Source organism: Helianthus annuus, chromosome 7 (genome assembly GCF_002127325.2).
Source record: "Helianthus annuus cultivar XRQ/B chromosome 7, HanXRQr2.0-SUNRISE, whole genome shotgun sequence".
Lineage (NCBI taxonomy): Eukaryota > Viridiplantae > Streptophyta > Magnoliopsida > Asterales > Asteraceae > Helianthus > Helianthus annuus.
The window spans coordinates 132,730,257-132,754,373 of NC_035439.2; the positions used below are offsets into that span (position 1 = coordinate 132,730,257).

General features: G+C 34.4%; 1 protein-coding gene and 1 non-coding gene across 3 annotated transcripts; both read left to right on the forward strand.

Moving 5' to 3' along the window:
• Positions 1 to 4,132: 4,132 nt before the first annotated feature.
• On the forward strand, positions 4,133 to 11,041 carry LOC110868657 (zinc finger CCCH domain-containing protein 41). Of its 2 annotated transcripts, XM_022117887.2 has the most exons (7): positions 4,133 to 4,349; positions 5,882 to 5,944; positions 6,153 to 6,872; positions 7,863 to 8,843; positions 9,256 to 9,582; positions 10,118 to 10,547; positions 10,735 to 11,041. In XM_022117887.2, exons 3-6 carry the CDS (start codon positions 6,222 to 6,224, stop codon positions 10,466 to 10,468), a joined length of 2,310 nt encoding a protein of 769 aa, XP_021973579.1. In that variant the 5' UTR covers positions 4,133 to 4,349; positions 5,882 to 5,944; positions 6,153 to 6,221; the 3' UTR covers positions 10,469 to 10,547; positions 10,735 to 11,041. The 2 variants fall into 2 exon arrangements, with proteins under 2 accessions (XP_021973579.1, XP_021973580.1); XM_022117888.2 differs by lacking the exon at positions 5,882 to 5,944 and having other exon boundaries at positions 4,156 to 4,349.
• Positions 11,042 to 12,177: 1,136 nt separating this feature from the next.
• On the forward strand, positions 12,178 to 12,250 carry TRNAE-CUC. The gene has a single exon. It is a non-coding gene; the product is annotated as a tRNA-Glu (tRNA).
• The last annotated feature ends 11,867 nt before the right edge of the window (positions 12,251 to 24,117 follow it).

Here is a 24,117-nt window from a genome sequence, read left to right on the forward strand (position 1 = left end):
ATTAGTTTCATTTTCGTAACCATTTCAGTCCACCAACTTAACTCCCATCCATTTATTCTGTTAACTTTGGGTGAAATTACAAAATTGCCCCTATGGTTTAATTAAAAAAAACGCTGGTCACAGGTTTCGAACCTGTGAACTTTGCTTTGAAATGCGATTGTTAAACCAATAGGCCATGTATCAAGATTCTGAATGAATTCAAATTGTTTACCTTATAACATTGCATATTCATCATCATCTTCCCCAAACCTTTCATCTTTATACATACATATGTATGTGTGTGTATGTATGTATATATATATATAGAGAGAAAGAGAAAATGCTCTATGGAAACAACGTTTTTTTTTAGATCCATTGACGCATTTTTATACCCCAAATTCAAGGCACAGGTGTATGACAACAGAAATGAAAAGCACAAGAACTGAGAAAATATTATATACCGAAACGCGACGAAGAACTCGTGACGTTGTTCCGGCGTGTTCGGTTTACTCCGGCGTCGTCTTCTTCATTCGAACGAAGATCCGTAGGTTCCGTCGACGTGCGTTCCAGGTCTACGACGAGTTTACGTTCATCCCGGGGATGTTCCGATGTCGAACACACGAACACGTAAAAGAACCGTCGCGTCGAGTTCCTCTCCGGTCGTCTTCTCCGATCTCCAGCGAGTGCAAAGGTTTACGGAAGGTGTTGTGAAGGTTGAAGGTGTGTTGTGGGTGGTCGGCTTGCCGGAAACTCGGCCGGAACCGGTCGGAATCGTCGCCAGAATCCGCCGACAGAGAGAGAGATGGGATGTTGATATGTGTGAGTATTGAGATAATTTGCAGAGTATGGAGGTGAGTTGAGGCTGTAATCTCTATGTGTGGAGGAGATGAGATCAAGTTCTTCATATTTGAGTGATTCTAGTTGCAGAGATGATGATGAAAGGGTTGGGGAAGATGATGAATAATATGCTATGTTATAAGAGAAACAATATGAATTCATTCACAAGTTTGATACATGGCCTATTGGTTAACAATCTTATTTCAAAGCAAAGGTCACAAGTTCGAAACCTGTGACCAGCGTTTTTATTTAATTAAACCATAGGGGCAATTTTGTAATTTCACCCAAAGTTAACAGAATAAATGGATGGGAGTTAAGTTGGTGGACTGAAATGGTTACGAAAATGAAACTAATGGACTGAAATCGCAATTTTTAAACTAATGGACTGAAACCGTTATTTTTGACAAACCTCAGGGACGAAAAAAGTAATTAACTCTTTAATGTATCTACTCATGGATCTCAGACTCCCAGTGTAACATGATAAATTTTGATTTCTATTGAAGTTTACTGTTTTTTTACATGAAAGAAATTATTAAGTTTTATGTCCTTGATGCTTATAATTAGAGTAAACTGCCATTTTGGTTCATGAGGTTTAATCACTTTTGTCACTTTAGTCCAAAACTCAAACTTTTTAAATCTGGGTCCATGTGGTTTCAATTTTATTGTCATTTTGGTCCAAAAATAAAATCAGCTGATATTTGGCTAATAAAATCCTGTTATTTTGTCCTTTTCCTTAAGGACAAAACGGTCAATATAATTTTATTATAGCACATAATTAATTAATTAATGAAATCAGCTGATATTTGGCCATTTTGCCCCTGAGAAAAAGGACAAAATAACAGAATTTTATTAGCCAAATATCACCTGATTTCATTTTTGGACCAAAATGACAATAAAAGTGAAATCACAGGGACCCAGATTTAAAAAGTTTGAGTTTTGGACTACAGTGGCAAAAGTGACCAAACCTCAGGGACCAAAATGGCAGTTTACTCTTATAATTATATGTGAAAAGCTCATGTATTTAAAGGTCAAAGATTAGTTCGAGTACAAGAAATTGTGGAAATCATTTTCAAAGAAACCAGTACGAAACATGCAAGTTTTGGTGTTTGGTAATGATTTAAATCAGGGGTGTTCACGGCAAGGTTTAAAACCGCTAAACCACTCAAACCGGTTATCGGTTTGGTTCCGTCGTCGGTTTTTGTTTTGAATTTTCTGTGGGTCGTTTTCAAACCATAATAAATGGTTTGGTTTACCGGTCCGTTGACCAGACCGTAAAGTTTAAGTGTTATTTTTATTTTTTATGAATGTTATATTACATATATTTAACAATTTTTATTATATATATATATATATATTAGGCCGAAATAAATAACGATTTTTTAAATAAAAGAGCCTAATTCCAACTCCAACTAATATGCAATTTGTATTTAATTTAGGCCGCCATCGTTATTTTCATTAACTGTAATGTCACACATACACATTTTGCTCAATGGTGTCGCCGATTGGGGAAAAATTAGACATGAAATTAGGGGAAATTAATGGTGTCACAAGGATAATCTAGGTTGGTTAACGTCTATTTTTTATAGTAATCTTTATATATTGCGATTTAAAAGCTTGCTTTAATTCAGTTATTCACTAAATGGGTTGAGGCTAAACGTACCCTATATGCTTAGGGCAGGCGAGGCGCTACGTGATGGCCCGTGATGGTTGGGTGACCATTCGTGGAACACCACCGCCACTCAGCCCAACTTTCCAGATTTCATCCCTTTAATTCAATATACATCTTTTAAAGGTTTGTTAAAGAAGAAAATATTCGTTAAGCTGATTGTGTAACACTGACATGGTGTTATAAAAGCATTATGAATTTCGGTTTCACTATTGTTGATTTGTTTCAATTGGAATTTGGAAGTGTTTAAATAAATCTACGACAAAAGATCTAGACCAGATTGGGCTCTAAAGGACTGTGACCTCATACTTGGCCCATTTCACCTTTGCAGTATCCTAAGACATTGTAGGACTGGTAATGTATATGGGCCTGTTGGGTCTAGTCGGAACATAGATTACCTGGGTTGGTCCAGCCGAAATACTAGCCCAATAGAGGATGTCTCTTGTCCCTCCCTACAAGGAAGACCGAGAAGCTGAGTCACTTGAAAGCTACTCAAAATTGTCTTACTGAAAACATAACTTGAGCCAACTTTAAGTAAGCTCGAACATCTATTGAGGTCATTTAATGAATGATCTCAGCTTCAAGCTCAACTATACTTGCGAGACTAAACAAATTTATCTTTTTAATAAATTAAGTATACATTTACATTTACATTTACGTAATATTAACAATTATATATAAAATAGTGATTAAAAAACAAAACAATATATATAACATGTATAAAAAAATATAGTTATAATATATAAAAAAATTGATTATAAATGTATATAAATGAAACAAATAATAAACAACACAAACTCGAGCTTAAAATACCATTTACGAACCCAACTCAAGTTTTAAAAATAAAGCTAGCAGTCCATTTAACCCAAGTTTTGAAAATAAAGCTAGCAGTCCATTTAGCCCAGTAGCATCTTGGAGATGTGATAAGCCTTAGGGACCATTAGGTCCTGGGTTCAATTTTCACAAGAGAGTTTTCTCAGATTTATTGGGTTTTCTCATAAATTGGTATATATATGCATTATAGCCTAGTGGAGATGAAACTTAAACAAGCAAAGACTCGTTAGATGGCCAAACAAATAATTGCAGATTTATTGTGTTTATTCCTAAATTAATGTATAGACATTATTGCCTAGTGGAGATGGATATGGTCATGTGATTTCTCTAGTGCCATGATGATACTCGAACAGTCTGTTAGGCCACACGGGGCCATGCCGTTATTTTATCACGGAAGTAACCATCACACGTTATACATGAACAATTCCCACCCCACAACAAATGTTAACGCGTTATATTTTCCACGGATTCAATTTTCGTGATATTTTCAACGCGTGATGGTTTTGTTTTGTGAGTGTAATTGTTGGTTGGGGGTAAATTGTTGGGTGTGGTGGTGACTGGTGAGTGATGACCACCCCTACTAAAAAAAGTTGTGAGTGATGGAAAAATGGTTGCTGGCATGACAGAACATGATTGAATATTGTGAGTGATGGAAAAATGATCACTAGTGACCACCCCCCTCCCCTTAGTGATCTAAATTTTTCGTTCAAGGAATTAACATAAAGTTTACCAAACTTTAAACAAGAAACGTGCATACTGTAAACTACAAGGGCTTAAAAGTTAAAATGCTAATTTTGACCGTAACCTTTTCTTCCTTTCCTATCTGTAAAACCTTTCCTGCATTCTAGAGAGAGAAACTGCAGAATTCTAGAGAGAGAAACAGGAAGAGAGAAGACGATATACATACACACGAACACCTATACATACACACACACACTAGTAAAACACAAGCTTCGCCGTTATTAACACAAACCGGAGCTCACAAACTCACACACAAAATCGTAACCCTAATTAGCGAAATCGTTACACCGAGGTTAGTTATTTTTTATGTTATATTAATTTATAACCGCAATTTGTATATGTTTGTTGATTGATTTGGAACTATATGCGATCTGTTGATTTGATTATGTTGATTGAAATTGCTGCATAAAATATAAAATCGTCTGTAGTTGATGTTTGTTGTCTGGATAGGATTGCTGCAAACTATTGAATGTTAATTGTGCTTTGAGTTATCGCGTGTAGATAGACGATGTATGTAGAGTGTTGTTGGGAAAATGTATTAGTATATGATTGGTGAAGGATACACTGAAAGTTGTCCTAAGTGGTATCGAGGTTAATCTTCGTCTTTTGTGAGTGTTGTTGTGTTAATATCTCCTTTTAGAGATTCTAGAACCTTCTAAGGATTTGATGGAAACTTCTTATTATCAATATTGGATGGAATTTTCTTACTGAAATAGCAACATGGCAACACCAAGCCTTTATTACTCGATAGTTTGGTCAGGCGGAAAATGGAACCAGAAATTGATAAACTGATAATGTAGTCAGGGATTCACGGTCATCACGTATGAATAGGATCCTTTGAAGTTCTTCTCACAGATGAACTACTTATGTTTAATACAGTGTATCCGTTCTGGTCCTAATGCCCTGTTGGGGATGATATGACTTATCTAGTGGTATTAAACTCATTTTATCTTTCCTCAAGTTGCATAGTTTTGCCACAATGTATCCTTTTAGACCACACGGTGTGGGCGTGGTTTTGTGGCGTTTATGCCACACCACGCCGCACACACCACCCTAGGAACGGCGTTGTCCATGGCGTTTATGTTTGGGCTTGAGGTTTTCCACCGGCGTGGAGGGCATTTGGGTTGTGAAGTGGAGGCTCTTGATTGGTGGGTGGATTTTGGGTGTGTTTTAATTGGTTGATGTCTATATATTTTTTTTGTAAAAACGCCACTAACCAAGCCACTCCCACACCGTCCGTTTTAGTACCACGCCACGTTCTGACGCGTGGTCCACGTGTCGCATAATGCCCCATCTTCAAGCCCCTCCACACCGTGTGGTCTTAGTTCCCAACATTTTCTGCAGTTTTACTGTTTTAGTATGTCTCAACATAGTTCTACAGAAGTAATGGTTGCACTGTATTGGGTAGCTATAATGACACCAGAGACCACTTATTTGTCGCTATCTGGCCGTTATATTCTCATCCTATTATTAATGTCATAACATTGTTGCAATTCATGTAACGTTTATCCCATGTACGTATTTTCTTCTCATGCTCACGTACTACATTTTAGTAAACAACAACAACAACAACAACCATACCCAGTAAATCCCACAAATAGCGAAGCTACTTATAGGGTCTGGGGAGGGTGGGATGTAGGCAGACCTTGCCTCTATCCATAGGGATAGAGAGGCTGCTTCCGGAGAGACCCTCGGCTCGAAAATGAACAACAAACCAACACACCACATCAAACCAACACACTACATTTTAGTAAACCTGAGCCTAAATTCTTTTGATTTTCATTGTATCTTCATCTGACATTGTGTCATCATTGCCATTGGCAGAGTGAACATCGGGTTTCAAATCACATTCTTTTTTTAGCATATCACTGAAAGCGAAAGAAAAAGGTAACCGTTTAATGCTAAATAATCAAAACATTATTCTCATTGTCACGTGCTTGTATTCTAATTATTACTTCACCCACATATCGTTAGTTAAATCAACTGCTTCACCTGAAAACCTCTAATTTCAATGGCCCGTCAGACATATCTCTATAATATGATTTCCTACATTATAAGTTAACAAACATTTATGTTATTCCTTTAAATATTTCAGGCCCCTCTAGTAACAATTAGAACTTGTCAACTATAACAATTCTCAGTGGTCATTTATCATAAGCACCGAATGGAGCTTGAAGCTTCAACTCAAGAACCGGCTAATTCACCTTCCATATCCGAAAGCAATCCCGACGAGAAAGAAATCAGTGACGATGACGACGACGATCGCAACCATAAACACCGTAGACGAGACGATGCAAGATCTCAATCACAAGAGAGAGAAGCTGTTGAACAAGTATATACTAAACCATATAGAAGAGGAAACAAACCATTTGAAAACGGGCATACTTACAGAGAATCAGGCTCTCAGTCCAATCATATGGATTTCAAGTTCGATAAACGAAGACCGTCGGATTTAAACTCGAGAATTAGGGGTAGAGGTAGAGGTAGGGACCCCGGTATTTGGAATCAACGCGATATTGCGTCTCAGATGGGTCCCGGTTTGTTCGGTGGGCGGGGTTTATCGACTGTTTCGAATGCGTACGGTACATCGTGGGGTGCGTTCGGGTTGGTTCCAGGGTTACCGAATGGTGGTATGGATCCACTACATCCTCTCGGTTTACAAGGAGCGTATAGATCTATTAATCCTTCTATGAACATGGGTTTGGGACTTAAACGTCAAAGGTGTAGAGATTTTGAGGAACAAGGGTTTTGTTTAAGAGGTGACATGTGTCCAATGGAGCATGGTGTTAACCGTATTGTTGTTGAAGATGTTCAGGTATGATGTGTGCTTCATAAATTTTTAAAGAAGAAAATGTCATTTTCGTCCCTAAGGTTTGCAGTTTTGCGACTTTCGTCCAAAGGTTTGTTTTTACGCATTTGGATCCAAAAGGTGAAATCTTGCCATTTTCACCTGGCTCATTAACTCCATTCATTTTTCTCCGTTAAGTCAGGGGTGTTTCTGTTTTTTTTTGGGTTAACTTAAAGGCAATTCGGTCTTTTGAATACTTGTACATTATGCTAAATGCTTGTACATAAATTGAAAAAGACTGAATTGCGCTTTAAGTTAACAAAAAGACGGAAATACCCCTGACTTAACGGAGAAAAATGGATGGAGTTAACGAGCCAAATGAAAATGGCAAGATTTCAAACCTTTTGGATCCAGATGCGGAAAAACAAACCTTTGGATGAAAGTCGCAAAACTGGCCAAACCTCAGGGACGAAAATGGCATTTTACTCATTTTTAAATAGGGTGATTCTATTTACACCCAACTTTTTACTATTTGCACCAACCGATGTGACATTAATAAATTTATATTTGTATTTTTCTCTTATAACTTTCGATATATAATGTTTTATTAAAAACAAATACGGTTTTGTGATGTGCCTATTTTTATCTACGTTTTGATATACATTTTATAAAAAAAGGAATATAAAATTTTATAACGACTTATAAAACGTTATAGTTGATACGGCTCCTTTTTTATAAAATTTATATCAAAACGTAGATAAAAATAAGCACATCACAAAACCATATTCGTTTTTTTAATAAAATATTATATATTAAAAGTTATAAAAGAAAAACACAAATTTGAATTTGTTAATGTCCCATCATTTGGTGCAAATAGCAAAAAGTTTGGTGTAAACAATAGGACCCTTTTAAATATTATATAGAAAACTGTGAAAATTTAAGCTTGAGAGTAAAATCGTGTTGATGCTCATTATCTGAAACTGCGGTTTATTTCTTTGGTTATTTTACAACTTACAGAGCCTTTCTCAGTTTAATCTACCGGTATCACTTCAAAATGCAAATATTCCCGGAGCTCCAGGTGGATCAGTAAATTCAGTTAAACCATCACATGGAAAAACAAACATACGTGGAGCGGGTCCCAACGCGGGCTTAAAGGATACATATATTGATCCTGCTGGCGGTGTTGGAGCTGACTTTTACGATCCCGATCAGCCTCTATGGGGGAACGATTCTCAATCATCACCTGCATTACAGCCGATAAATCAATCTAAGGGATCATCTGTTGATCATCGTGTGGGCCCGCTTGATGTCTCCGATGAACATGTGGCCAAGAGTGGCGGAACCGCTATTGGAAGAGTTAACAGTATAAAAAAGAAAACAGAATTGAGAGAAAATATGGTTTCTAAAGCAAATTCTTCGACTGAAAAACGCAACGATGCAAATTCGTCTCTGAAAACGCAAACTGGAAGTGGAAAAAATGTTCCGAAGCATTCTCAAAAGGCACAATGCACGTTGTTTGTGAACGGTATTCCACTCCAACAGAACAAACGAGAAACCCTACTTTCACATTTTCATAAATTCGGTGAAGTTATCGATATTCACATTCCTTCAAACGGTGAACGAGCTTTCGTTCAGTTTTCTAGACGAGAAGAAGCAGAAGCGGCTCTCATGGCACCTGATGCTGTAATGGGTAATCGTTTTATTAAATTATTTTGGGCCAACCGTGATAACATTCCAGTTAATGGAACAATCAGTGGCTACACTGTGCCACCTGTCGTTCCACGTGGCATGCCGGTTTCATCAGCATCACGTAGTGAGACAATTGCCCATGGTTCTGATCACCCGAAGTCCGTTATCAACGCCCCGAAACCACCTCCACCGTCACAAAAGAAGCTTGAGAATTTAGAGGTTTTGAAGGAGGAGCTTCGCAAAAAGCAAGAAATGCTTGATCAGAAGAGAAATGACTTTCGCCGCAAGTTAGCCAAACTTGAAAAACAAGTAAACACTTAGTCCTCTTTTTCATATAATTTTTGTTTCAGTAAAGTATACGGATGGTCCCTGTGGTTTACCAAAATTTTGGATTTGGTCCCTAGCTTTTCAAAAGTACACGGATGGTCCTTTGGTTTGCACTTTGTAATGCATTTAGTCCCCAACCAACAAAGCTAAAGGTTTTAGCATGTCCAAGTTAGGGACTAAACATGTTACAAAGTGCAAACCACAGGGACCATCCATGTACTTTTGGAAAAAGCTGGGGACTAAATGCGTAACAAAATGCAAACCACTGGGACCATTTGTGTACTTTTGGAAAGCTAGGGACCAAATAAAAAATTTTGGTAAACCACAAGGACCATCCATGTATTTTACTCAATTTGTTTTTTTGAATAGTTTATAATATGTTTTTTGTTTACAGACTACCACTCTAAAAGGCGAGATAGAACCTGAACAGGTGGCGAAAAAACCGAAACTAGGAATTGTAGCTGATTCTGCAAAAACTGAAACTGTTTTATCTTCAGCGGGAGCTGAATCGATAGGTAACGGGAACAAATCTTCGGAATCTTCTGGGCCACAAAGATCGAAAACAACGGCCACAGTTGCACAACAGGAATCGCTAGTGTTGAAACCGTCACTACGTCCATTGCCGCCTGTTGGTCCATCAGTTGTGATCAATCGATTCAAACTGGACAACCGTCCCACCGCGTTTAAGATCACTTCAACTCTGCCAAATGATCTTGCCAATGTAAAACCCCGTCTTCTTAAGTAAAATGCCATTTTCGTCCCTAAGGTTTGGCCGGTTGTGCGACTTTCGTCTAAAGGTTTGTTTTTTCTCATCTAGATCCATAAGGTTTGAAATCTTGCCATTTTCATCCGACTCGTTAACTCCATCTATTTTTCTCCGTTAGGTCAGGGGTATTTCCGTCTTTTTTGTTAGCTTAAAGGGCAATTTGGTCTTTTTACTTTATGTACAAGCATTTAGCATAATGTACAAGTTTTCAAAAGACCGAATTGTTCTTTAAGTTAACAAAAAAGACGAAAATGCCCCTGACTTAACGGAGAAAATGGATGGAGTTGACTCGCCGAACGAAAATGGCAAGATTTCAAAGCTTTTGGATCCAGATGCAAAAAACAAACCTTTGAACGAAAGTCGCAAAAGTAGCCAAACCTCATGGACGAAAATGACATTTTACTCCGTCTTCTTATTTTCTTAGTTTATTTTTTCGTACATAAATAAACACAGAGAGAACCAAGTGCCATTAACGTATACGCTTGTTCAGGTTGCAGTTTTAAAGGAACACTTTTCACAATTCGGGGATCTTTCTAAGGTGGAAATAGATGATCCGGAGCCTGCAAATAGCAATAACGATCCTGGAACCGGCAAATATTCAGCTCGCGTATATTTCAGAACCCGACATTCAGCTGAAAAAGCGTTTTCAAGTGGTAAATGCTGGAACGGTCACGACTTACAGTTTTCATGGTTTAAATCTAGTAACCCTGGTATAGATAGTGAAAGTCGTTTATCCGCCACAAAAGGAAATGTAGATGCTTCTGTTGGGTCTGAAAATATTGAACAAAAGGACATCAACAAAGAACAAGTGGGACCCGGTGAAAGTAATAACGCGAGCTAAACTGCATTTTGTCACGAGTAAACATTCTGATTCTGTTGACGATTAGCTTGACGGTCGGAGTTGTACAGCGCAATTAATGGTATGTCAGTGATTTAGCAATTACTCAAATGTTATTTTATCTCATGCTTGCAGTTTGCAAAGACATAATTTAGTTTTGAATAACTTTTTTGTTATTATATTATTAACAAAACTTTGTATATTCATGCTTATGATTCCAAAATGGCATTGTTGATCATTTGTACCTGAAAATCTCTACTCATTTTCAGTTAAACACACTGCATTCCTCATACTGGAGCACCGTAATCTTGAATGGTGGTTGCTGCAAGCAGACGCCGCTTGAATTGTAGCGGTTCGTCAATTCTTTTGTTGTTGAAACCAGGTTAAGTTTGATGGAAATTTTTTATTGTTTTGTACTTGGAACTTTCTAGTGTCTTATTTTGTTCTTTTTTTTAGCTTAAAAACCTCTGGTTAGCACCCAATATGTCGATTATTTCTTCCTTTTGTATCAACAGCGGCAATTATATTTGTAAACACGTTTAGTTCACTACAAAGAATTGATTGGCACTTTGACGAGTCTGATCATCCTTTCATTTGAGGCCGTGATGGTTCACCTTTTTTGCGCGTTGTACTATAAAAACACAATGTATGTTAATACGATTTTATGAGACTGGAATTCATAGGGAAACAGAGGTCCATTGGTTGTAGTAGGATATGTGGTTCGATGGTCTGTGAATGCGGCCTTAAGGCCGTGATGGTTCAACATCGATATCAAGCCAGTTTACTTATTTTTTGTGTTACCTACACGGTCACACTTGAGTGACGAAATTTAAAAGAGTTACGGATCCGATCACTTGTTAAAGAATAAAAAGTACATGGGTGCCATTGCACACCTCTGATCTTTCTTTTTCGAAGTTTTTACCGTCTTTTATCGAAGTATATAAATGCAGCATGTGATTTTAAAGACTAAATTTCAGTGTCATATAAATGCAACATGTGACTATAAAGGATCGTAATAGTTTTTATTAATACTTAATTTAGAAATTAATTTATACTATAGCTCAACAAAAGTTATATATGCATTATATATAAAAATAATAAATAAATAAATATATATAACTTTAATTCGAATTTCGTATTCGATTTACTAGACTTGAATTGAGTTGAATCAAATTTGAATTCTTGTAACTGAAACAAATTCTTAATAATCGAATCAAATTTCGAATTTTTTGAATTCGAAACGAATTCTGAACACCCCACTTTGTTTAAAAAAAAAAAACTAATTTACACAATCAACATCCCACCATGTATGGTACAAATAATTTTAACACAATGTGAACTATCAACTTGGCGATGATCCACTCATCAATATGTTATTTTCTTCCATAACAACAAAATGATTCTAAGCTAGACTTTAAATTCAAATTAAAATTCAAACACTTGTAAATAGTAATATATCATTTAAACGATTTCTTTTTAATTTAGGTAGCAATAATATATCATTTAAACAAATTCTTTTTAATTTAGGTAGCAATATAATGGGTTATTTCATTGAAGTTATAAATAAGTAGCAATATAATGGAATAACTAAAAAAAGATTAAAATCCTAGTAAAAAACAAGTATATGATTTTCTGTTTGCTTTAGTAATTAAACTCGTAACAAGCTACTAAGATTAATAACATATAAAATAATGAAAACATTAGACAACAATTCCGTTGTAGTCTAGTTGGTTAGGATACTCGGCTCTCACCCGAGAGACCCGGGTTCAAGTCCCGGCAACGGAATAATGATTTTTATTTTTTATAAATTGATTACCTAACGTCTCTCTCCAACTATATTTTATTACCATTCATATTTCGAAATCATTCTTCATGCACATGTTTACATGAACCCCACATCGTGGTCATGTGTAATTTCACAATCAGTTGGCCCAAGAAAGGGCCTCTTCCAACTAAGTAAATAAATGGATTCTAACACATTTAGTGGAACCAAAAAGCTAGTTGATATTATTTTGTTAAGATATTTTTGGTGACTAGAATAAACATAAAATATGTAGTATATTTTTATTAACTCGAGCCATATTCTAACGTAGGAGGGCGAGTGGCATCTTGGTCCTCTCCCGGTACTTGTGGCTTCCGAGATACAAGAAGAGGGATGCCATTTGTTGCTAAACCCGTAGGGGCAAATGCTATTCGTGCAATAGTAGATCAAGGTATATAATAAGCAGAAGTCCTGATTAAAGGTCTTGGTCTTGGAAGAGATGCAACATTACGAGCTATTTGCAGAAGTGGTATACTATTAACTTTCGTACAGGATGTAACCCACATAATGGCTGTAGACCCCCGAAAAAAAGACGTGTGTAGAAATCAAAATTGAAGATATTTCAATAGCAAGAGAAACAAGAGAGCAAGAGAAACAAGAGAAATAAATGGTTCAATGATCAGATCAAATAAAATTATTATGGTTCAAGAGAAAATAAAAGTATGTCAGTATCTATTCGGACACTACAGTGGAAGTGTGTTGAATCAACAGCAGATAGTAAGTGTCTTTTGTATGGGCGCTTTATTACGTCTCCGCTTATGAAAGGTCAAGCATATGGTTTGAACAGTCACAGTTTTTTTTTTACCGGCTAACTAGGGGTGTGCATGGGTCAGTTTGGGTCGGTTCCTCGGCTCGACTTGGTTCAACTCGGCTCAACTCAGTTCAACTTGGTCAACGCAGTCAACTCAGTCAAACCCAGTCAATGGTTCGACACGAGACTTGGTAATATAATAATGACACGAATTTTGTTTATGTTATATTATATAAACCCTGTTTTAAACGCGAAACTGAGCTCTAAACCAAACCGATTAGTAAAAACGTCATAACAAAGATTATTTGTACTCGTGAAATGGATTACGTATATAAATTGTGTATATAATAGTTAAAACTGAACCGAAGTATTTAAGGTAATATGTATACAAATGTACATATTGGTTTAGTATCCGACAAAGTTGATGTTTTGCACACTTGACGAAAAACATTGTTGTAAATTGAATGTTGTGTTTTGAAAAATTTATCGACAACTTGCATTGTCGGGATCATCCAAAAACAGAGGAAACTCTGCCCGGTTTTCGTTAATATATATATATATATATATATATATATATATATATATATATATATATATATATATATATATATTTAGGGTAAGGATAAATTGAAAATCTCCTTGAGTTAAAGAAACTCAGAAAACCCTATATCTACCATTGATTCAATGTGATCAATGGTTATCATTAATTTGGTTATATAATTACCATACTTTTATTTTAATATTAAGAAAAAGTACATAGAGGGGTATTATGGGCATGAATAATATTTTTGACTTTGACATCTATCAAGCTTGGCTATATCTACAAAGAAACTTCTGACAATTCAAAAATTCTTCAAACGAGAAAGTCTCTTACTTCAAAAGTTCATCTCATTTTTGACAATTCAAAAATTCATTTGCACTTCTCCAAGAAACTTACATAAAACTTCCGGATTTCTACTATAATCAATGAAGCTTTCAAGTGTTTATCGTATCATAAAACTGGTCTTCTACTTATCCGTCTGGTTACATTGAAGGATGATCCAAAAAGATTCAAAAATTCATTTCCACTTCTCTAGACCCAGAAAGATGCTCCAAAAGATGATTCAGATCCATAAGATGGTCCGAAAAGATGCTACCAGATCCAAAAGATGCTCCAGTTCCGGTTGAAGAAGTTTGATGTTGAAGATGATGTTTTAGATGACGGTTCGATGTTGAAGATAATCCAAAAGATGTTCGATGTTGAACATGATGTTCCAGATCTAAAAGATCTCCAGATCCATAAGTATGTTTGTTTTCAGTTTTTTTTTTCAGATTTGCATTTTTTTTTGTGTTTTGTATATCTTCATTTTTTTGTGTTGTTTTTTATTACTGATTTTAACAATTTTTTCGTGTAAAATTTGTTTTCAGTTCTGAACAAATGGAAACAATTTTCTTGTTTATTGTTATGATGATTGAATTAAAAACTCTGTTGTTGTTGGATTCTTGTAAATGAAGTTATATTTTTTTATATACATTTTGTAACATTGCTAGTTACATTATTTATGTTGGATTATTGTTAATGAAGTTTATTTTTGATGTAACAATTCTTTGTAGCACTATGTAACCGGGTGTTAGAAATTTAATAATTGAAGACAAAATGCATGTTACATTTTTTCATGTTACATAAATAATGTCCGTTACAGAAAAAATGTGCATTGTTACACTTTTTTAGATTATTGTAAAAATAAAGTGCGTTTGTATCATTTTTTATTTGTTGTTGTTTTAAAGGTGCTACAAAGAAAGGGTTTTATGTGGTTTTGACAATGCTACAAGAAAGATTTTAGGGTTTTAACATTTCTACAAGATATTTTGTTGAAAAAAACACTGATGTGGCTTTTGTTCATAAGGGTTTTGATTGGATAAAACAAAAAAAATAAAACTTTTTAATTAAGGTGTGGATTTCTCAATACACCGACCAATGTAAAAACAAACGGGCATTTATTTAGGGTTAGATTCCCCCAACACGTACACATTTGGGGTTTGAATAAACAAAAAACTTTTTTTCATGTTTTTTAAAAGTTGTTACAAAAAAATGTTCTATTGGGAAGGAAATGTTACTTTGGCAGTGCATATTTTAAAAATATATATAAATAAAAAGTTACATTTAAAGGTAAACAAATTTAAAAAATAAAATTAGAAGTAGAATTTAAAATAAAATAACAGTTAAATTTTTTTGAATATTACATAAAGATTGTCTACTTTCACAAAGAAAAAGTACATAGAGCTTAGAGCTAAAATGTAAAAATAAAAAATAAAAAGTCAAAACCTATATAGAACCTATAAAGTAATATGAGTGACTATTATATAAATAAAAAATAATGTTGTACTACTTTAAGAAATGGTTGTACTACTTTACACATCTGACACGTATGTTCTATTTTCTTAAACACATCTTTGACATTTTATCTAACTCCCATTTAATGAGTACATTGTTTCCCAATGTTCCATGCTTTAATAAGGAATTTTTTTTATATTTATAATGACTGTATGAAAAATCATTTTACATATTCTGTGTAAAAAACAAAAAGAAATGAATTAATTCTTGTTGTTATAGTTTAAATATTTATAGAAATTTTGTTTCTTATTACTGATAATAAAGATAAAAATCTAATAGTTTTAATGTAACTACAAAAAATGTTACATTTTACTAGTGAAAAAAGAGTTAGATTTTACCGATAAAAAATGTAACTACCAAAAATGATACGTCTAACTGATAAAAAAATATACATGTATTGCAAAAAGATGTGGGTCATCCGAATCACAACTGGGTCATTCGAATCACAACTACAAATCTCTACAAGTTGAGCTAGCACTATCAAAAAATTGCATATAACATAAAAGTAAAAAATGTACGATTTCTAATACATGGGGTAGAAGTCATTATAGCAAATAAACACATAAATCTTACAAAGATCTAATACATGTACATTTTCTAAGATAATTAAAAAAATGAAATTATGAACCTTCAACATCTTCAAAATCTTCAATATCCGGTTATCAAACTCTCATGTCAGACTTATCGCCAAGATCCGGTCACTCTAATACTTCAAAATTAAACTCTCAGATCCGGTCATCCTTAAAAATGAAGTTATGAACCTCCAAACCGGACTTCTCTCAAAAACCCACCACACTTTCCGGCAAAAAAAAGTGTTGATGTGTGGATTAACAAAACGTTTAAAATAAAAAAAAAAGTGTGATATGATTCTAACCTTGTTTACATTTTCGGGGGATGTATTTAATCTATAACACGCATGGATATAATGCAAAAAATATAATACAAATCCAGATCCATTACATCTTCGTTGCACAATTATTCTTGAACCACAATGTATCTAGATCAGTTGCACAATTATTCTTGAACCACAATGTATCCAGATCAGTTGTATCCAAACCTTACTTGTTATTGTGATAAGTCGCATCAAAAGCTAATACATCACCAAACACCTCATAGTTTATCTTAGAAATTTCGTCTGCCCAAAAAATCAACCTCAATTGCCCTTTCTCAACCACAAAGTCATAGTAAAAGTCTGGTAAGCTCTCCGATCTTTCTTTCAAACGATCTATAATAAGTTGTGCATCACGGTCACCAATATAAAGCCTAACCGACTGGCTCCAGTCCTTAAAATCAGTTGGCGTGCCACGTACAATAGGAACATTAGGACACCACATTCTAGTGCCATTGGGTGTGTGGTGAACATAAAATTTCTCATCCGCCAGAATACCTACAAAAAAAAAAAATAGTTATAACAATAGGAACATTAGGACACCACATTCTAGGCTTGCATATCTATATCATAAAAGTGAAACTTTAAAAAGGTCACAAGTCTTTTACAAAACATTGCATTGTTAATAAATTTTAACAAGTATGAGTTAAAAAAATTACTTGTAACATGAAACCTAACAAATGATGTATTTTATTGTATTGTCAATACAAGTTTAACACGTTTTGCTACGATCGAAACAAACATGGTGGTACATTTTTTTGATGTCACCAAAAAGTGTAGATGTTGGTGCATTTTTTTTAGATGATCCAAAAGTGTAACCTCGAATGTTTTTTCCCTTCCAAAAAATATAAAAACTTAATGCAAGTGTAACCACACATGTTTTTACCTTCTTAAAAATATAAAAGCTTGTTTCATAAAAGTAAAAAATAAAAATGGTATTGTTAATACAAGTTTACCAGATTTTCTACCAAACAAACCACCACATCATCTGTTTTTTTTTCCTCCTCTACCACCAAAAAAAGGCATTCTAATAACAAACTACAAACATTATAACTAGGGGTGAAAAAAATTCATGCTCTCAGATAAAAACTGACCTCTGGATAGCAACTCTGTAAAAGTACAATTCTGAACCCCATCCTCATCACATTGATGCCGTTTTGATTCAGATCTGAGGCTAGACATAAAAAAAAAAAAAACAAAAACCAAAAAAAAAAAAAAATCAAGAAGAATCCAATGAAAATCTAAACAAGAAAACCTTAATTTCCACAAGTACTTATATGCATCTGGACTCACCAGAATCGTCCACGTTCTCATTTTCAGGCCGGAAAACTTGGATTGCTGAATAACACACAAAATGTCAGAAAAAAGGTATATATGAAACACAAATGTCATAAATCAAATCTATATGATCTATAAATTTATGTCATCTAAGTTATAATGTTCTCGCTGCAACTGAAAAGGTGTACATTTAATAAAACTGAGAAAAAAAGTATCACTCACTTGGAAACTCTGAAGAAATAGGTTCAGTATCTTCAACAACTCTACTCTCACGCAATGCATCTTCATCTTCATTAAATGCAAAACCACTTAAAAGATTATGTGGGACAACATTTAAGGGTGAACCCGGATGGTCAATGAATGTCGTCGTACCACCGGCAACACTCTGAGGTTGTTGGCTGCTCAACTCAGCCATGTTAAATGCAACAACTCTTCAATGTTGTGTCTGATATTTTTCTTTTACTCCACTTCTGTTTTGGAGAATTGAGATGTGTGAGATATATCACACCATATTTATGATACATAAAACAAAAAAGAACTAAAGATATGTGAACAAGTACAAATGGCGGCCCAAATACAAATTGTAATAAATGAAACAAATGAAAAAAGAAGGTAGGTCTGCGGTGCATCAAGTCTCTTACCAGACTTACACATTCATTCAGTCAAAAGGTTAATGTAAATGACAAAAATGCCCTTGTCTCCTCTAACACTAACATGCGACGTGGATCAATCCTAACCACATGTAAGAGTTTCCTGGGTTTTCTTAACTGGGATGGGTTTTCTGGTTATAATTAGCCTATATATCTATATATATATATATATATATCTATATATATCTCTATATATATATATATACTTTCTATAAAAGGAGAAATCCAAGTGACATAAGAAAAGCTGATGTGTCAGCTAGAGAGCATGTCCACAAGGCTTTTCTTATGTCATTATTACATCATAATGCCTAATATTAAAACACTTTAAAATTCAAAGTTGGCCCACATTCATATTCCAAAGGCCTGCCATCAAACCACTGCCTTAAACCTCTGACGATTCAAATTTGAAAATCCCTCCATATTGAAACAGATGTTGAGGGAACTGGATTCTGGCTCCACACTTTCACCTCTCCCTCAAATCCAGTTCCCTCAACATCTGTCCTCCACATTTTATAATCAACATCTGTTCCCAATTCAAAATTCTGGCTCCACATTCAAAATTCAAAATTCAAAATTCAAAATTCAAACCATATTTTCTAATTCTATAAATAAGACATAATTATCTGGCTCCACATTCAAATCTCTCTCGCTGATATCTGCGAGCGTGTGTCTCTCTCTCTCTCTCTCACTCAAATGCATCTTTCTTGTGATTCAGTCGTTATTCTCCGATTACACTTCTTTGTTCGAATGTTTGACGACTCTGTTTACATGTTATCGTTCCGGTATCATTGTTCCAACATCGTCGTTTCATTGAAGCTTCCCATCACACATCAACCTTTCAATATCGATGTTGCAGTACAATTGTTGCAACATCGTGAAAAGTTGCATGTGCTACGTTCTTTGATGGGAGAGTTGCAACTTGAATGGACGATATGTATCTTCTATCGTGAAAAGTCAGTTGTGCTACAACAGTTGAGAAGAGACCTTTGCATTTTAGGTTTGTTTCTTATTTTTGATTAACTGTTAAGATGCGTGTTTATATTATTAAAATGAACTACTACATAGAAAAATAGGAATTTAATGAAATATTTATAAAGTATTACACGCTAGGGTTAATACTTGCTAAGATTTCGTAGACTCTAGCCTTTCTCCATGTGATTTCATGCTCTCTTTTTAATTTCAGGTCAGTTAGCATGTTGCAGATTTTCTGATCCTGTTCTAGAACTTGTGTCAGAAACTCTTCTGCATTCTTCTCGAACTCTGATGGAGGAGAGTGGAGGATTTCATCGAGCAATGCTATGCTGTTCCAGGTTTTGTTGTAATTAGTGTTGTTGATTATGTCGACTTTCCTGTTTAGTTCATGGTCTGTTCTTTGTTCTTTGAGTGACCATATCGAGAATTGTGTTTTAAGATCGCTGGTGTCTGACCAGTGGTAGAAATTGAAGTTTGCCATGTAGATTTTTTGTTGCTTTTCTGATTTGGAACTATTTTTGACAGAAAGTGTTTTGTAGGACGAGTTGTTGATGTTTTGAATCAAAAGTAATCATCGGTCTTTTATAGAGTTTAAAAACGCGTCTACATGGTAAATGAAGAGTTTACTTGTAATTTTGATAATCTGCTTTTGTTCTTTGAATTTCGATATTTTGTCCCCTGGGTTTCTTGGTATTTAGTTTTACATTTTTCCTATAAAAGTTGGGGGTTTGAAAAGGTTTTTGCATTAAAAGACTGCTGTTTTGAAATATACATTAATATGTTTATATATATTAAATCTACACGTTTTTATACTTATAAAGTTCAGTATATAAACTCATAGTCACTTCACCTGTTTTTCATCACGTTTTCCTACGAAGATATCATACTTTCAGGAAAGTCGAGTAATATAGTTTATTCAAATGGCCTCATTCACAAATGCAAAATCGGATGATTTCAAGAAGCGTTTAGTCAGGCGAATCGAGGAACAGGTGTATGAAGACAGGGCTACTCTTCAAGAGTTGAAGAGATGTTTTGATGGATTGCAAGTTGGCCTGTTCACTAGAGAGCAGGTTTCCAGAGATCTTATGCGCATGCCTTCAACTTCTGTTCGTGAGCTTTGTGTTGTCAGTAATATAGAGTGCGGTGATAGAGACGTGGAGTTCATGGCGACGCTGAAGGACATACATCGAGAGGTTCAGCAATCGATGAAGTTGAAGCTAAAGTTTCTTAATTCTTGCTGTTATTCTTAGATTTGAACTTTAATGTTGTTCAGTATGTGATGTAATTATTGGACTTTTAATGTCATGAATAAATGAATAAATTTTAAACTTATGAATCTATGTTGCCTTTTAGTTTTACTTATTTAGTTTTTGAGTTTGATTTAGTTTAATTATTGGTAAGTCAACAGAAGTTTAATAATATGAAGGGTTGGTTTGATGGTGAACAGATAATGTTGATGTTGAATTGTGTCTGAACATCTGTTTGGTAAGTCAACAGAGGTTTAATAGTATCAACGGTTGGTTTGATGGTTAACAGATTATGTTGATGTTGAATTGTGTCTGAACATCTGTTTGGTAAGTCAACAGAGGTTTAATAGCATCAGGGTTTGGTTTGATGGTGAACAGATGAGTGCAAAGATAAAACAAATGTTCAGCATTTGATCTTTGATAGTAGTTTTTTGAAGAATCTGCTGATGATGAAACAACTGTGTATGCTAACGACTGTTTGATTCACCACTGTTGACTAAATGACATAAATTTTAATAGTATTAATCTTTGTTGTCGCATCTTCATTTTAATTATTTCAGTCATTCCTAACAGTGGTTGGGCTAATAGCAGATGTTAGACTTACCACTGTTGAGTTACACTGATTGAAAACAACTGTTTTTGAAACTTATGCTTGCCTAAAAACACATCCACTGCTAAATGGTACCGTCTGTTGTCATAATTTCTGTTTTTCCTAATGATTGTTCATTTACTATAGTGCTGACTGTCATGCATTATGACAACAGAGGTTCTGACGTGGACAGATGTTAGCTAAAAATAAAAAAACTGCTGAAAGTTATCATCTATTGTCAAAACTCTGTTTATCTAACGACTGTTTGACTTACACTGTTTCCAACGACCAACAGAGGTTTCCAAACACATTTTGTTAGACATCTTTTATTAAGTTTGTAAATGTAAATAACAAATTCAATAAGGGGTGTATGTGTAAATATTTTTCATTTATTGAAAATATGGGAGAACGAAAACACAACTGTCATTATTTCTTTAGCATCATTACACATCAAACATCTATCATCTGACTTCTTTCAAAAATCTCTTCTTCCCAGTCATTTTCTAGTGTTTCAACTTTCTTATTCTCCGTCTTCTACACTTGAATCACTGGAGGTTTTGTTATTTTTTCTTCAACAACTGGTATGTAAATTCATATTGTAATACTTTATATTGTTTAACCGATTTTAATTCAAAAAAAAAAAAAATCAAATCCTATCTTGCTACAAATACGATTTTAAACGTTTATTGCTATACATTCAAGAAGGGTTTAGTTAGGTGTTTGAATCTTTTGTTGAGAACATATTAAAATAGTTATTATTTGCAGAAAATTTTTAACTCATACTCTGTTTCTATGATTAATTTCAGTAGATACTCTGTTAATACAAAAAGTTAATGTTCATCTTCGAAGCCAACTTTTTAATTTAAATGTTTTAACATCTTTACTGATTCAGGTTTTGTCATGTATACTACATTTGTCAAGTTTCTTGATAACCCAGAATCTTTGAAACTGGTATGACATGTTTTTATATACATAATTTATTTTTATTGAGATATATATTTAACAGTTGTTATAGTTTATATTTTCTTACACTACTTAAAAATTATATACAGGATGTACCTATAGCCTTTGCTAATCAAAAGTGGGGAGATTGTTGGCAAAAAAATAAGTTGCGAATCTATCATGAGTCTGGTAAAAAGTGGGTTATGAGGGTCAGAATAGAAAATTCAACGCCAATAATAACTGAAGGTTGGGACAATGTTGTTAAAGATCTCAATTTTCCGAGGGATACTTTGTTGGTTTTCAGACCGTTAGGTGATTTTGGGCTTGAACTTTCATGTTTTGTTGATGGCATGTGTGGTGAATCTTATTTCACGTTTAATCGTTATGCAAGATTTGGTTTTACGGTATGACTATTGATTTTAACTTGAATCCTTTTGCATCTTAAATCTGTCAACGCTTATTCTCATAAGTTACATACTTCACGTATAGTATTCATTTTTTTTAATTTTATGCAGGTAATCGAAGACTGCTTCATTAAACAATTTTACGTAAACAGCCCACCAAGTGGCAAATTTCAAATCTATTATTAGGGTTCCTATTGGAATGTTGAGGTGTCTAAGGTTGATACGAACTTTGTATTTGCTAGAGGATGGCCGGAAATGTGTAACGATGTTGGAATACTGGAGGATGATTTGCTTGTATTTAGCAAAATTGATGATGTTGTTTTTGACATAGTAGTTTATAGAGATGAGACTGAGATTTGCTTTTCGAAGAAACCTGAATCTGATGATGATAGTGTACTTGAGATATCGAAGGCTGATTATGTTGAGAATGTATTCAAGGTACGTATGTATTTAGTATTAGCAGTAAAGGTTTTAATTATTTTAGCATTATACAAATTCTTTCATTAATGTTGACCAGGACATCTATGAGGATGAAGAAGTTGTGTCTGTAGGTGAAGGAAGAACCGTTACTCAGGTACTACTAAATTATTAAAATTATTTATTTTTAATTTAACACATATAAGAATTTAATGTTTTTACAACTATTAGTAATGTTGTTTACTGATGTTACATTTATCCAATAATGTATTATTTAAAAGAAGTTACGAACAAGTGCCGAATGCACGTCGAAGAGACGCATGTCTTCACGATTGAATAAAACACAAGATGTAAGTTTACCATGTTAAAGATTGTTATATTACTATGGTTATTAAAGTTAGTATATGACAACAGGTTAAGAAGAAAGGTAAAGTTACTTCCGAGAGAAAGGAGACGGTCAAGAATATGACTAAGGGAAATGCTGCCTTACCTGTCGACACAAGTGATCATATTGGATGTTCTTCATCTGCTGACAAAGTTATGGTATCTATATTCGCCACTTAATCAGTATATCTTATATAAACTGTTTTTTTTGTGCATATATTCAACATTCCTTTAATTCACATGTATATGTTTACTTTTTCATCAAGGGGAAGAGAGCCGCCAACGTTCAGAAAAAGCTTATCTGTAGAAATAAGATTACAAAGACTGCAAAAAAACATTCTGGACATCTTCTCGACCCTGAGTTCTTTCATTTTGATCGCAAAGGAGACTATAGGCTGGTATACCATTTTTTATAACAAACTAATGATTTTTGTTTATTTGTCTGACTATTATTTTTTTTCCACACAATACATGTAGCGTCTTCCTGTTGAAGTTGCCAGACGAGCAGGTCTTTCTGTTGATCTTCATCCTTTGGAAGTTCAAAACATGGTTGGAGTTGTGGAGGTTTATGATGTTAAGTCGGAGTTAAATGATTTGAAGCCACGTTATGCGTTGGACGGTTGGCGAAAGTTTATGACTGAGAATAAGTTGAGGTTTGGTGATATGTTGCACTTCACATACGTGTCTTCGCAACAGAAGCTCGTATTAAATCAAGTTACCTCAGTTTAACAACAACATTTAAGTATGTTCTGATATCATATATTATAATCATGAATTTTTTGATGGTGATGTTGTATGTTTTTTTTTCAAATTATTAACTTGATGTTTTGTTGCTATTTATAGCTAACATGATAAAACACTGTTATTAACACTTTATGTTTTATATATAGATGATATCATGCTTCTTTTTGCTAATAGTAACTGCAATTAGTA